Source organism: Silurus meridionalis, chromosome 2 (genome assembly GCF_014805685.1).
Source record: "Silurus meridionalis isolate SWU-2019-XX chromosome 2, ASM1480568v1, whole genome shotgun sequence".
Classification (NCBI taxonomy): Eukaryota; Metazoa; Chordata; class Actinopteri; order Siluriformes; family Siluridae; genus Silurus; species Silurus meridionalis.
Window position 1 is genome coordinate 22,822,307 of NC_060885.1, and position 14,617 is coordinate 22,836,923.

The 14,617-nt window shown below is 36.5% G+C and overlaps 1 protein-coding gene across 1 annotated transcript in view; it reads right to left on the reverse strand.

Moving 5' to 3' along the window:
• Positions 1 to 14,617, reverse strand: part of srbd1 (S1 RNA binding domain 1) — a 75,965-nt gene that overhangs the window by 54,136 nt on the left and 7,212 nt on the right. Inside the window, exons 7-11 of the mRNA XM_046835722.1 lie at positions 11,901 to 11,997; positions 11,496 to 11,652; positions 1,844 to 1,947; positions 1,577 to 1,684; positions 515 to 672 (exon numbers count right to left, since the gene is read on the reverse strand). Coding sequence (XP_046691678.1) covers positions 515 to 672; positions 1,577 to 1,684; positions 1,844 to 1,947; positions 11,496 to 11,652; positions 11,901 to 11,997 — 624 coding nt within the window. The remainder of the gene's footprint in view (positions 1 to 514; positions 673 to 1,576; positions 1,685 to 1,843; positions 1,948 to 11,495; positions 11,653 to 11,900; positions 11,998 to 14,617) is intronic.

Consider the following 14,617-nt stretch of genomic DNA (forward strand, 5'->3'; position numbering starts at 1 on the left):
GTGATGATAACTACGTTCTTTGTGTATTTTGGGTGATGTTCTTTTAATCGGTGTGTTATTTGTCTATTAGGTTTAACTTTTTCTTGGTTAATGTAGTTAATTTGATTAGTTTAATCTGTTGCCTGCTGCAGAAGGTGATGCAAGGGTCAAGCAGTCATTACTAAATGGTCAAACTGCCCGGTTTGTCTCCCGAGTGTATTTATGTTACTTACCTGACTTATGTTAATTTCCCCCTTCTTAAATGAGCCACTTTACAAGTGGGGTTCATAACAATACATAAAGTGAGGTCCATAAAGAAACCGCAAGCCACTAACGTATAAACCTCATATACATTTGAATACTAACAACAGAAATGGAAAAGTTTATATTTTGGCTTTCAACACCAGTCCTTCCAACAACAGAAAAACATAGCCTTAAACATAAAGTCCTAGTAACCCTAGATATAAATATAGATCTTAGACAGTCCTAGACATAATTTAAGAAAGCAGACTTGTGCATTAAGGTGTGGTCTTACTGGTGGGTGAAAGGATTGCCAGTTTGCAACCATGGCGATATCCAGGATCGACACCCATAAGGACACGCCCACGCACAGGGCACACCAACAGACGCTGCCGGAGATTACGCACAAACATAGCGACGGACTCCTTCTCAGCGCTGGTGGTCAGTTTGGTCCTGAAACAGAGAGGAGTAAAGAAAGCAAAAGTGATTAGAAGAAATTTTATACATTTACATGCATTTTTGTTTGAGTTAAACGAAACCTCTATCCAAAACGCAACAGATCTGTCGCTCTGATTTTCACATTGTTTGATGAATTCCAATAGTTTAACAGAAAAATGATTAACAATTGTTTACTGTTAGATCGTACAAACAAACCAAAATCTTTCTTCTGCTGTTCCCCTTTTAATATGTCCGTGTGACATTCAATGCCATATTAGTAAAAAATTCAATACAGAAGCAGGAGACAGCAAAGAATTTGACTGAAAGTTGCAGAATGCAATGCAACCATAAAAACAAAGAAATTGCTAAATTATGCCAGAGATTTCTGGCAACATATAACATAGTAGGCACAACTGGCAGCGCCATTGGCAGCTTTATTAGCAGTAGATGCAGCTTTGAAATTTTCTCGAATGTGATCAGAGCATGCAGAGCACGAGGTAAGATCGCTGGAAAGGACTTAAGGACTTAAGCGCTGCCGCATCGGACTGCTTTGTTGAATAACATTTAGAGTAAGGCTAACCAACATGGTGTAACTAAATCTTTTAAATCAAGTGAAAATAGTTGAGAGCTACATGTTTTAGAGTTTTTTTCACAACTCAATTGCAAAATATACCCCGGATGTTTACTAAAGACCTATGTAAATATAGTAGTTTCTGGTAAATACTCTGCTAAATTTTAATATACAGTAAGTTAATTAGTTGTGTGACCTTTTTAATAGAAGGCTGCGAATGATTTGGATAGTGTGCGGGTGGAGCATTGTGGTAGTATAACGGTGCCATGGGGGATTGGGGGGATGACAATAGGAATCTCACTAGGGTGGCAAAAAGGCTAGAAACAGCCTTCTTAAATCAGTGATTACCTGTACCCCCTGCTGAGCAAAGGCATTAGAAGTCGCTTGTAGGAGTCCTCAACAGCACTGTTTAAAATTTTCATCAGTTCTGGACGTGCAAACCCCTGTGGCCTCCACCTACAAAATATTCCACACACATTCTTTTAGACAAAATCATTACATTAGGACTGCAGAGCTGTATATTATGGTCATTTCACCACAATTCTGGGAACTGTGGTGAAATGACCATGTGTGAGGATTTACTGTGTGTGTGCACTTTTTAGGTGGGACACTGACCTGACGTTAACACACCACCTACAGAAATCAGCCTTCACCCAATCGGGGATGTTAACTTTCACTGACAGTATCTTCAGATTCTCCCCTCGGTTAATGGCCAGCGTCTGAAACAAGAGCGTAACCTGTACAGACAGCAGACACAAAGCCTGGCACGGTAGTGCACGGTCAGGATGCACTCCTTCAATTCCTACCAAAACTAGCTCAAACACAAAAACCTATACAGTCTTATATTGGATGCCATCTAACACATTATTTCATTAACCAAAAAGAAATTGTTCAGTATTTTTTTCTGTTTGTTTAACTTCCTAAAAAAAATAAATAAATAAATAAATAAAAAGAGAGCAGGTTTCCTCATGGGGCTGATCCAAATGTCCCCACAAGGTCAAAAGTGTCAGAAAATGCAATTCTTCTGAGGAAATTTCATCCCAGTAAGACAAACACACACCCCAACGTCCTGCAGTAAGACTCCTGCCTCTTTCACTTTTCCCTACTGTCCTCTAAGGGAAAGTGACATGCTGTTAAGCAAATAGTTTTAAGTGTCTGACCTTTTCTGAGGAAAACCTTTTGGAAGAAAAAAAAAGAAAAGAAGAAAAGGCTGGAGATGATCCATCAATCAAGACTTGAAGCAGAAGAATAAAGCTGACAAATGCCAAGTTGCCACCAACCCCAACACACATATGCACACAAACCAAGCACTGAGACGACAGCAGACCCTTCACTTTACTGCACAACCAATGCCCTGATCAGAACATGAATTAATGCAGCCTGAATATTCAATTTTCTTAAAGTGGCATTTTATTGCCCTAAGGAAGCTGTTTATATGTATGTTGCCATGTGCCATCCATCAGAAGAAGAAAAAAAGGTTTTCCAAAGCTATTTATCCCTGCCTTTTTTCCCCCAACACCAGTTTGCGAGGAACAGAATGCACATCACACTACCATGCACGGGTTTGTTTCTTTATGTTCAAACCGGAACAAAATGAACAATAAAACAGATTTGAATAAAACAGAAGAGAATAGAATCGGATAAAACATTATAAAATAGAATAGAATAGAATAGAATAGAATAGAATAAAACAGAATCGAATCGAATACAAAAAAGTATAGAATAGAATCAAATAAAGCAGAATAGAATAGAGTATTAGATTAAAAGAGAGCAGATTTGAATAAAACAGATTAAAACAGAACAGTACAGGTTAGAATAGAATAGAATAGAATAGAATAGAATAGAATAGAATAGAATAGAATAGAATTAAATATTAAATAAGAGCAGATTAGAATGAAACAGCAGAATTGAATAGAACCGAACAGAATCGAATAAACCAAATCGAATCGAATAAAAATAGAATAGAATAGAATCAAATAAAGCATGGAATAGAATATTAGATTAGAAGAGAGGGGAGTTGAATAAAACAGAGCAAAGTAGAACAAAATAAAACAGAACAGTACAGATTAGAATCAAATTAAAAAATAGAATAGAATAGAATAGAATAGAATAGAATAGAATAGAATAGAATAGAATAGAATAGAATAAACTAGATTACAATAGATAGAAATAGAATGAAATCAGATACAACCAATTCAATCTGAATAAAGTAGCATGGAATGAAATCAAACTAATTACAACCGATCAGAACAGAACAGATGTGTTCTATCAAAAAACAGGAAAAATTGGGTGACATCACTTGATGACATCAGAGAATGAGACTAATCAAACTCACAAAGATTGTGGCAAAAAACTAATAAGACAGTACATGCTCACAAACAGACACACACACACACACACACACACACACACACACACACCTCTCTATTTTTTCACCATACAAACAGTTTCTATGCCTAAACATGTTCACTTGTGACATATATAATTACTGTATATAGTGTGTGTGTGTGTGTGTGTGTGTGTGTGTGTGTGTGTGTGTGGCTGTATACAAATCAGCACATTTTGACACTAATCCTTCTTTAAGTAGCACTGGTTATTTATGGTCATACTGCAAGGCAAATACACAATATTCTATGAAAGGCAACAGGACATTACTGTACACCTCTCATTCTCAACCCCATCTAATAAAACCAATGCTTAAACACAACTTATAGCTTGGACTTTATTATGGAGAACATGATTTATTTGCTAAACCAGAATAACTGCAATATTTCAGTTATTTAATAAATGAATCACATCTAATGGTTTCTAGTTATGTTTGTGTTACTACTTGAGACACAATCAAATATCCATTCAACTTAACAGCATCTTTCTGTGTCCATCTTTCCATCTCTTTTTTTCCTTCTCTCGTCTTCTTTTCTATGTTTCTGTCTCTCTCCTCTCAGTATCGGTCTCTCTACCTCACTTCCTCTCACTCTCACAAAGGCAGCTAGTCTTTTAACCTGTTTCATGGTCAGGTGGTGCCTGGACACCTGACCCTCGTTTTGTAAATGCTAAATAAATGCCTCATCCAACACATTTTTAAACAGTATATTTGCTTACATGATGCTTCTAGCATTACAAGTCTCTGCACATGAGTTAAGTTAAGTCAAGATAAGATAAACCTTTATTCGTCCCACATTGTGGAAATCTCTGTGTTACAGCATCAAAGAAAAAGAAATGTGCAAATATATAATAGTGAAACAATAATGCATTGGTGTTATTATTATTGAATTAAACATCATGCGATTAAAATAATATAAAAGTAACTTAATAAAAAAATAATATAGAGTAATCTACCGTTTATCACTGTGTTTACGTTCAAAACCGCCCATGATAAACGGACGCCACCCCAAATATGCTATTTAATGTATACAGTACTGTATTAACATTTTACTTTGTTTTATAATTCTATTTCTTTTAATACATTTTATTATTTCAACATAAAACTCCATAAGAACAATTCCCTATAAGTTTTTTGGTCTAACGTGCTATCCGCGAGAGACCGGGAAAAACAGTGAAACAAATTAGTTATGTGGCACATGCAATTCCGCGATAAACCGTGGGCGCGAGATTCGAACCGCGGGTAAAGTGGGGGATTACTGTATTGCTATATGTATTAATACAATCAACAATGTTACAGCAGAATTCCAAACTAAGGAACTCCAGTTTAAATTGTTATACTTCATACTGCTCACTCTATTGTAACATCCCCATTTCTAAAAAAATCTATTTATTTTTTTTTTTTGTCAGTAATAAGATTAACAAATAGAATACTTTTGTTGCATAAACACAACGAGAGAAAAGCTACATATTCAAGATATCATGTTCTTCAAAAACAATGAAATTGTAATTGAAAGAATATGAGGAATGTACGCTACAGGAATGAATATTATTCTAAAGACAGTGATTCCAATTCAATATTTACTTTCCAAATAAGGTGAAGGAATAGGCATGGAAAAGAGCAAGTGGAAGGCCTCAACACAAACAAAGCGAACGGCTGAACTTCTCACTTCTTATCTTTTCACACACAGAAAAACAAACATACACAACGTGGGGTTTAGAAGACACCAGTGACTACTCTCAGTGCAAACTAAACAGGAACTTCACTTTTTTGAAGAAAAAAAAAAAAGAGAAGGAAAAACTAGATTTCATTTTAAATGACAGATTCTGAATGGACTGAGCAGATGGGGATACTGTAATTGTTTTACAGCGTTCCTAGCGATACGCCTCCAGATTATCATTAGATTTTATTTTCTGCTAAAGAAATAGAGCAGTAATGAAGAAAAAGACAGACAGATCAGACCCCAACATTTCGAAGATACGACATCACCTCCGACAAAATAAAAAAATATATATATATATATATATATATATATATATATATATATATATATATATATATATATATATATATATATGACATCTTATCTATGTCATAACTTGGGGTCTACCTGTATTTAAGAATATGGCAAATATTGGAAATATGGAAACAATTCATAACCTTTCTTTCTTTTATACTATAGAATTAATCTCTGCATGTTGATACTAGGGGCGTAAGAAAATACACGAGTATCGCAATATTGTGTTCGGCGGTACTGTATCGATTCTCAAAAACACAATATTGATAAAATATTGACCACCAGATAGATAGCAGGCTTCTTATCTCTGAACTTAAACAATGACAGGAAGTACTAGCATAAGGGCAGGCCACTAATGTTAGAGTAAAAATTCACCTGTTTTCTGGGGACACGGCTGTAAAAACGATAATGGGTATAACTTCCGCCGGAAGTAATAGCAACATTGACCAACATATCGCTTTGCTTACAGTATCGCAACCCATGTATCGTGATGCGCATCGCCAGATTCTTGCTGATACACAGCCAAAGTTGGAACTGTTCTTACTATGCCCAAAGCAATCAGGGCAGCCGTGGAGTGAAATTCGTCTTGGCTAATTAAAAAAAAAAAAACAAATACAAAAGTAATATCGTGCTGGGGTCCGCTCAGTCTTGTTCTACTAGTACCATGCACTGATTTCATTAGGAACTACAGGTAGTCGCCGACTTACGACCACGATTGGGACAGACAGACCGGTCGAAACACGATTTGGTCATAAGTAGAGTAGGCTATATATACAGTACTGTGAAATTATGCCGGAAGCTGGTACGCACTGTTGTACGCCACGGCTAGTGATTGTGGTCGTAAAGTTGAATGGTCGTAAGTTGCATAGGTCGTAGGTTGACGACTACCTGTATCTTGAAAAAAAATTTGTGTGTGGGATACTTTCATATAATTAATTAATTAAATACACTACATGACACCAAGGTGGTGGAATGAACTTCCCCTAGATGTCCGAACAGCTGAGTCTGTGCCTTTAAATTAATTAAATCTTTAAACGATGAGGGAAAAACTACCTCTTCCAGAAACACTTGAACTAGCACTGAATTCCCTGTTTGTTTCATGTCCTTATCTAAAAAAGTGTGAAAAGGAACTTTTGCTGTTTCCACACGGACGGTTTTAATTGCCAGATGTGTGCATCATGGCTGATTTTGGTTCTTAATTTGAGATTTGGCACAAGGTTTTACTTTCGCCTCTTTTATATATATTTTTTTATTTATTTATTTTATAAAAAATTGTCAAACAGAAATGAGCGCTGCATTAATCACGTGTTAATAAAATTTGTGTTGTTAAAAAGATTGTTAAAAAGTTATCAACACATTAATTTTAACAGCCCTAATATGAATACTTTCGCCGTAGTCCACCAACACGCTGCCATATACATATATACTGTATAGTTACATTACAGTACTGTAAATTGTTCTCTTTCGCTAAATTATTTACAAACTACAGTACACTACCCCATACTGATCATTATACTTTAAGACTCCTGAGTAGGCTTTGCCATGTCTCGAATATTTTCAATGCTGCTGCAAAATGTGGTAGCCATGCTGGATAAGTGTGCCCTCAATTGAGACTAAATCACAAACAAAATGAATAGAACCCCACCACAACAAACCTCCTCCTCCATGCTTCACAACTACACATTCAAGAACAACCTATTTACTCTCTGTAGGTCAAACAAAGACAAAACAAAATCACCAAAAATCACACATTGGATTCAACAGACCAAGGGACAGCTTTCCACTGATCTAATGTCCATTACTTGTGTGTCTTAAGCCAAGCAAGTCTCTTCTGCTTGGTTTTCTTAAGAAGTAATGGTTTCTGCAATTTGACCATGAAAGTCTAACTCACACAGTCTCCTCTGAACAGTTAAAATATATCTACCACTTGAACTCCAAGAAACATCTACTGTATGTAAATTAGTGGTTTCTGAGGCTGGTATTTGAAATAAACTTATCCTCTGCAGCAGAGGTAGCTCTTGGTCTTCCTTTCCTGGGACAGTCCTTATAAAAGCCTGTTTTATTAGAGCGTTTATGGTGACTGCACTTAAAAATACATTTCTATTCCAGAGACTTTTCTTATTGACTGACCTTAATTTCCTAAAGTAATGATGGACTGTCTTTTCTTTTTACTTAACTGAGGATGGATTAGGACAGTAGTTGGGCTAATAATAGGGCTAGTTACTCTGTACCCACCCCCTTCCACTGACAAGGCAACTGGTGGTCTAAAGCCAATTAAGAAGGCAATAAATTTTACAAATTGACAAGGCACAGTTGTAAACTAAACCACAATCCAGGTGACAACCTTGTGAATCTGATGAGAGACTGCCATGAGTGCGCTGTCATCAAAGCAAAGGTAGCTACTGTGAACAATCAAAAATATTCAAATATGAAACATTTTTTGGGTTGTTTAACACTTTTTTGTTTCATAATAATTTCCTACATGTTCTTCGATAGTTTGAATGTCTTCTGTATTAATGTCCAATGTTGAAAATAATAAAAGAAAAATGTTTTGACAGGTACTGTCACACACACAAACCTCACCCTACATCATTACCAGACTTTACTAATGCTCTTGTGGCTGAAGGAGCACAAATCTCCAGAAGCACAAGCCAAAATCCTTCCAGAAGAGTTGATTAAATATAATTAATATTTTGCAATTTGTAGAGAGAAAAATTCAGATTTTAGTCTTAATTAAATAACACATTGTTATCAGGTACCTTTAATATATATTAGCATGCTTATTATAGTAATGACAACCACTGCAAATAAAAAAGGAAAAAAAATGTAATGTGTATAAAAAACTATTACGCACTAAAATCCGGTTTCAGCGCCCTCATTGCTAATGTGTTAAATCAAATACACAAGTACATGTGCCTCCTGTCACAACATGTCACACACTGTTCCTACCCAACAAAGCCAGGAAAAGGTTTCTTTACAACATAGTGGCACTGCGTGTAGGTCACAGGGAACTCAAATTAACAGGTGCTGACAGTCCACCTCACCAAATTAACAATGGCGGCCATGTTAAATGCTTCAGAGGAGAATGGCCTTCACCACCACCTCACTCACTTCTCCTTACATCCACACACACACACCCCTCTCTCTTTCTGTGTCTGTGTTCCATTCTCACAAAGAGCCCACAAGCAGCTGTCACCATGGAGAAAAATCTGTCAATCTCAGCCACTAATCCAAAGGCACATGGATGGGGACATGTCACATATGTTAAGGAGAGGAGAGGTGGAATGACTGGAGGACAGAGAAGAGGGTAAAAGAAATGAGATGGTGAAATATAAAAAAGCCACTATGACATGTGGCTGGCAACCATCTCAGAGTAACCAGCAGTTGGGGCGCTCCCACTCAACTGCCTTGCCATAAGTGCTTTCGAAAGTGGTACTGAGTGAGGACCTGTGGAAATGCCACATTACTGGCAAAGAAGAAAGCAATTTAAAAAAAGTGACAACAGCTGTACGTCGTGTAACTGTGCAAATCCACCTGTCCTATTCATCATCTTCATGTTTTTGTCTGCTTGACAGGACCATACAATTGTGTGTATCTTGTATTAGAGCAGTTACAATTCGGTGCTTTGAGAAAAATAAACTTAGTTACAGTACAGTGGCCAGGGTCATACACAGGCCTTGCAAGGGTCAATCAAAAAAGTTGAGTCCTTGTGCTGAGCATCAGGTGCAGAAGCTGCGTTTTATTCCCTTTTTATATCATTTGTCTGCTACAACAGTAACTTATCTGTTTTCAAACATGATTTACTGCGGCTTTACTACGTTTAAACGCTGGTTTTCAATGTTTGTATATTTAATGTATGCATCATTTTATGATGTAATGTAATTAATTATGTAATGTAGATGCTTATATCTTCACAACTGAACAAAAAAGTCTGTGTATTCTTTTAAACAAAAATAGTTTTTAAGCATCAATTTACCATCTGCAATTATCATTAAAACAATACGAATGTTAGTTTTCACAGATTGCTTCGCCTTGCATATTTAAATGTTTTTGTTTTTGTTTTTTACAGAAAGAAACAACCCAGAATTAGTGAATTTGTTCAAAAGAGAAATCCTGCAGGCACTTCTTAACAAGCAGCCACTATAACAGATACCATCCTGAGTATGTTGGCAACTGCCATGCAGCCAATGTAAATGATGGAAGATGAAGGATTTAACCCAGGATACATTCTTTCATCAAGGACCCACTTCACAAATTTAATGGAGGCATTTGAGTCTGCTATAAACACAGCAGAATGGCTTTAACTGCTGATTTATGAACAAGTATTGACACTTCAGCATACCTTGTCATTACATGCCATTGCATTGGGAATGACTGAAAGATAATATCTGTATGCCTTACCACCATGCCACTCGAGTGGTTGGAAGAAGTAGCAGTCAAATTTGAATTTCCTTTTAAGAAAATTACTGCCATCACACATGACAATGGTGTGAATATTGTGGCTGCTGCAAAATTACTGGAGGAGAAACATGGGTGGACCAATATACTGTACGCTATGCTGGCCACACCTTGCAGTTGGTGATTAATGCTGCCATTGAACGAGCTGTTGGAGCAGCAAGATATCTTGAACACTGTAACAATAACTTTCCACTGCTCTTAAGCCTTTAGAATGTGCAACTGTGTTTATGAGCGGGCAGGAATATGTAATTCTCCTCAATGTAATGCCTTTGATTCAGCTCCAGTGAAGTCTTTCCAAGCCACAGCAGTTGAGCAGCTTCAAAACAGATGGGAGCAACTTTTTGAACAGGTAGATAATCCTGTGATTCTTCTGCTCTGGAACTAAGGTTCAAAAGACTAAAATTTCTGTCACCTGAGAAAATTAAAACTGTGCAGGCTAAAGTGCAAACTGAAGCACGTGCAGCAAGAATGAAAACAGTGCAACAGCAGCAGCAAACAACCACCTTAGTCATAGGAACAGAAGCTAAATCCTGGCTTATTTTGTTGAGGGGCCCAAGGAAAAACCCTTTGGATTGGTAAAGAGATGAATTGCCTATTTGGCCAAAGTAGCTAAATCCTGCTTCTGTATCCCAGGCACCTCAACGCATCCGAGCGTCTGTTCTCTGCTGTACCAGACAGTCACATTCGTTGTTTGTTTATTATTAATTATTTTTGATGCATCAACAACTGCTGCTCCTTAATATCTAATTACCGTCATGTTTATGTCCTAATGTCCTCATGTGAATTTTAGACCAGTACAACTAAATTCTTGTTTATTATTATTTATGTTTTTTTTTTTATTTAATTTTTATATTTTGGATATTTAAATAAGTTTTACTGTTGAAAACCTGTACAACCTTGTTTTATTTAAGGTTTAAAATGTCAAAATTAGAAAATACATTTTATTCAATGAAAGACAATGTGGCTTTTGCATTTTTTTTTTAAAGAACACATACATAAATACAATGAATTAGGGTTTTATAAAAGTTATAATAAGCAAAACATCATACAAGCCGATTAATCATGTCTAAAGCAACAAGAGAGTCAGATTATTGGTGTCTATGTAGTGTTTTGGGGAGGTGAAATTCAGTATCAGAGCAGAGGAATATTCATGAGGTCTTCATTTGAAATAAATTAAAGAAAATTACCTGCTCATGGTATTTGCCAACACAGATTTCTTGTTGTATCCATTTTAAAAATCTATTGCAAAGCACAACCCAACCTAGCTATGGGTATCAGTAAAATCTTTGACCTGTTGTTATCACCACAGGTCAGATTCGTAGTCAATTCAAGTGAAAATCGAGCGATAGTTCAAAATTGCATTTCTTGACCCAAGACTATAAAGAGAGTTGGAAAGGCTGGCTCTGTACCTGGTGATGCTGGATTCGCTGCACACTACAACGAAATGAACTGTACAAGCTGAATTTAGAAATGTCTTTCGGTTTGCTCTTCTGATCGGCCTGCTGCTGCTCTTTAAGCGCCGTTTTAGACACCGTAGATTGGATTGTCACGTCACTCCTATCACACCTGCGAGGGGACACAAATGCACCCAAACATACACGCTCTGGTGTGATATGGTTTATGGTGAATAAAATGAAACATAAAATGGCAAGTCATAACCCTTTAAATGCAATGTCAATAATGGTGACGCAAAAACGGATTGATATATTCGTGTGCAAAATGCATGTGAAGAGAAATGCAGGAGCAAATTAGGTACAAATTGCACACATAAAAGAAACAGAAATTTTAGAAGTAGAAGCAAACATGTGGCTCACAGCGATCGGATGTAGGCCAGTGTCTCGCTGTCTTTAGCAATCATATCGGCTAGAATTTGCTCGACACCTGTGGCAACCTCCTCAAGACTGGACAAACCTGTGGACCCCAAATTTCAGATTAGTTGTTTAGTGAGTTATTGGCAAACTGCATACCCTTTTAAACATTTAAAAATACATTACATGATATAACTGCAGAAGAGGACATAATCGAGCAAATAAATTATTATTTGAGCGCTTCATTTCATATATATATATATATATATATATATATATATATATATATATATATATATATATATATATATATATAAAAAGATCAACAAATCTGTGCCCACTAATAGCAGCAATGGCAATGCTGCTGAAAGAATGAACTTGTTACAGTACGTTGCTGCCCTCTAGTGACTGAATCAAATATTTTTTTATGTATTTAATTGAATGTAATCAATATAATTTGTCACATCGCAAATAATTTGTCACATCTACAGAGGATAGTGAAGACAGCTGAGAAGATCATCAGAGTCTCTCTCTCCCAACATTACGGACATTTACACCGCATGCTGCATCCGCAAAGTCAACAGCATATGGTTAAGCGACCCAACACACCCCTCGGACACACTCTACATCAGGCTTCTCAACACAGAACTGAACTGAATCTCACGTGCACACACACACACACACACACACACACACACACACACACACACACACACACACACACACACACATACCTGTGTGACTGATCTGTACAACCCGGACTCAAACACACAATCGTACTTCACACATCCATGTCTTGTCATATTACATCATTTCATTACTAAGAACTGTTTACATGCCGTTTTTGCACATATTTTTTTGGATTGCTGCTATTGCTCTTTTGCACAACATTTTGTTTTACATTTTTGTTAATTGCAAAAACAGACTTACAGAATTACTCTTACTCCCTTTCCACTTGGTCTCCTGAACAACATGAATTAACATTTTGAAGATCTTGTTTTTCAACAATGACAAAAGGACAATGATTCGTACACAGACATACTGTACATACTTTGGAGAGAAAAGTACAAGATTTTGGAAATATTCCAAGTTGCACATTTGCCAGAAATTTGTTGGAATTAACAGAAATGAATGAGAATTGTTAGGAATTAATCGGAAATTTGGGGAAATGTAAATAAACTATTATATACAAACAAATAATCATTTTGTTTGATCATAAGCTGACGTGCAAACCAATAAAGATTTTTTTAATGACATTTTTAACATTTGATTTCATTGTTAGTATCATTTTGTTGCACAATAGCTTACACACAGCACAAGGAAGTTTTAAACAAATTGATGTGATATTTATGTAAACATGCTCAAAACTGTGGAAATAGTTGTGGAAATACCCCTCTACTCTACTCCCTCTCACAATATATGATAGCCCTGTATCATCTGTGGAGACGTTCAAGTTTCTGGGAACTACCACGGAAATATGAGTCATAAAACATAAAACTCCATTCTGAAAAAGGCCCAGCAGAGGATGTTCTTTGTACGCCAAATAAGAAAGTATAGTCTGCCACAGAAGCTGTTGCTACAGTTCTACAGTGCAGTGATTGGATCTGTCCTGTGCACGTCCATCACCATCTGGTTTGGAGCAGCATAACAGGACAGAAACAAGACTGTAGCAAACAGAAAAAACCTTAGTTTACAAAAAAAAAACCAGGAAACGGAAAGGAAAAATCACTACTAACCCTTTAACACCCTGTACTCAACCTCTTTCAACTCCTCCCTCCTGGCAGGTGCTACAGAAATACTGCCAGGCACAGGAACAGATTTTTTTTCCTCAGGCAAACACCCTCATTAACAACTGACCTTAATTATATGCCCTGCTTCATATCTATAAGTACTGCATTAAAAATAGAAACATCATTTCATCCCCATATGTCACACACAATTATTGCTGTATATTGTACAAAAGTCTTAAAGTAACCTCTTTATATTATGTGGCACACAATACTGCTTTTAGCACTACCATGCACTCTTACACTTTGTACATTACTGATCTGTCATATACTCTGTATATTGTGTTCTTAATCTCTATTGTCTCGTATTAAAAAAATATATGGAGTTGTGCAACCTTTGCAAGACTTTGACATAAATAAAACAGGAACTATAAAAACTCAATAGTCATTAATGTGTGAGTGCTCTTCCTTCATTCAAAAAAATTCAACCCTTCATGACATCATGAAGGGCCAAACTCGAAAATCGCTTTCCAAAACTTATACAAACACGGAAGTTGTACGTCTAAATTGTTTTGTTTTTTTTACTTTGGCCATGTTTAGCAACAGAATACAGTGTAAATAAATTCATTCAATAGCATTAGGACCCCCCCACCCACTTACGCTTATAATCCACATATAAACCGTTTAATCTAAAGCAACTTTTTAGAGCCAAAGATCAAAACATATCAAAACTCCCATATCCACTATAAACAAATAAGCTTACGAGTGCATTCAGTTTGGGGAGAAGAAAAAAAAGGTCTGTAAATGAAGCACAAGTTAGTTAGTTCTCTTTATTGATCTGGAACATTCTGGAGGAAAAAACTTTGCAGAATTGGAAACCTTGCTTTATGCGGTTTGTTCCCCTGCCCTAACGGATATATGCGTTGAATGCTCCAGATGGAGAACCATTACCCACCTCAGTGCACACAATGATGCTTGTGTACACAAACATGCCTC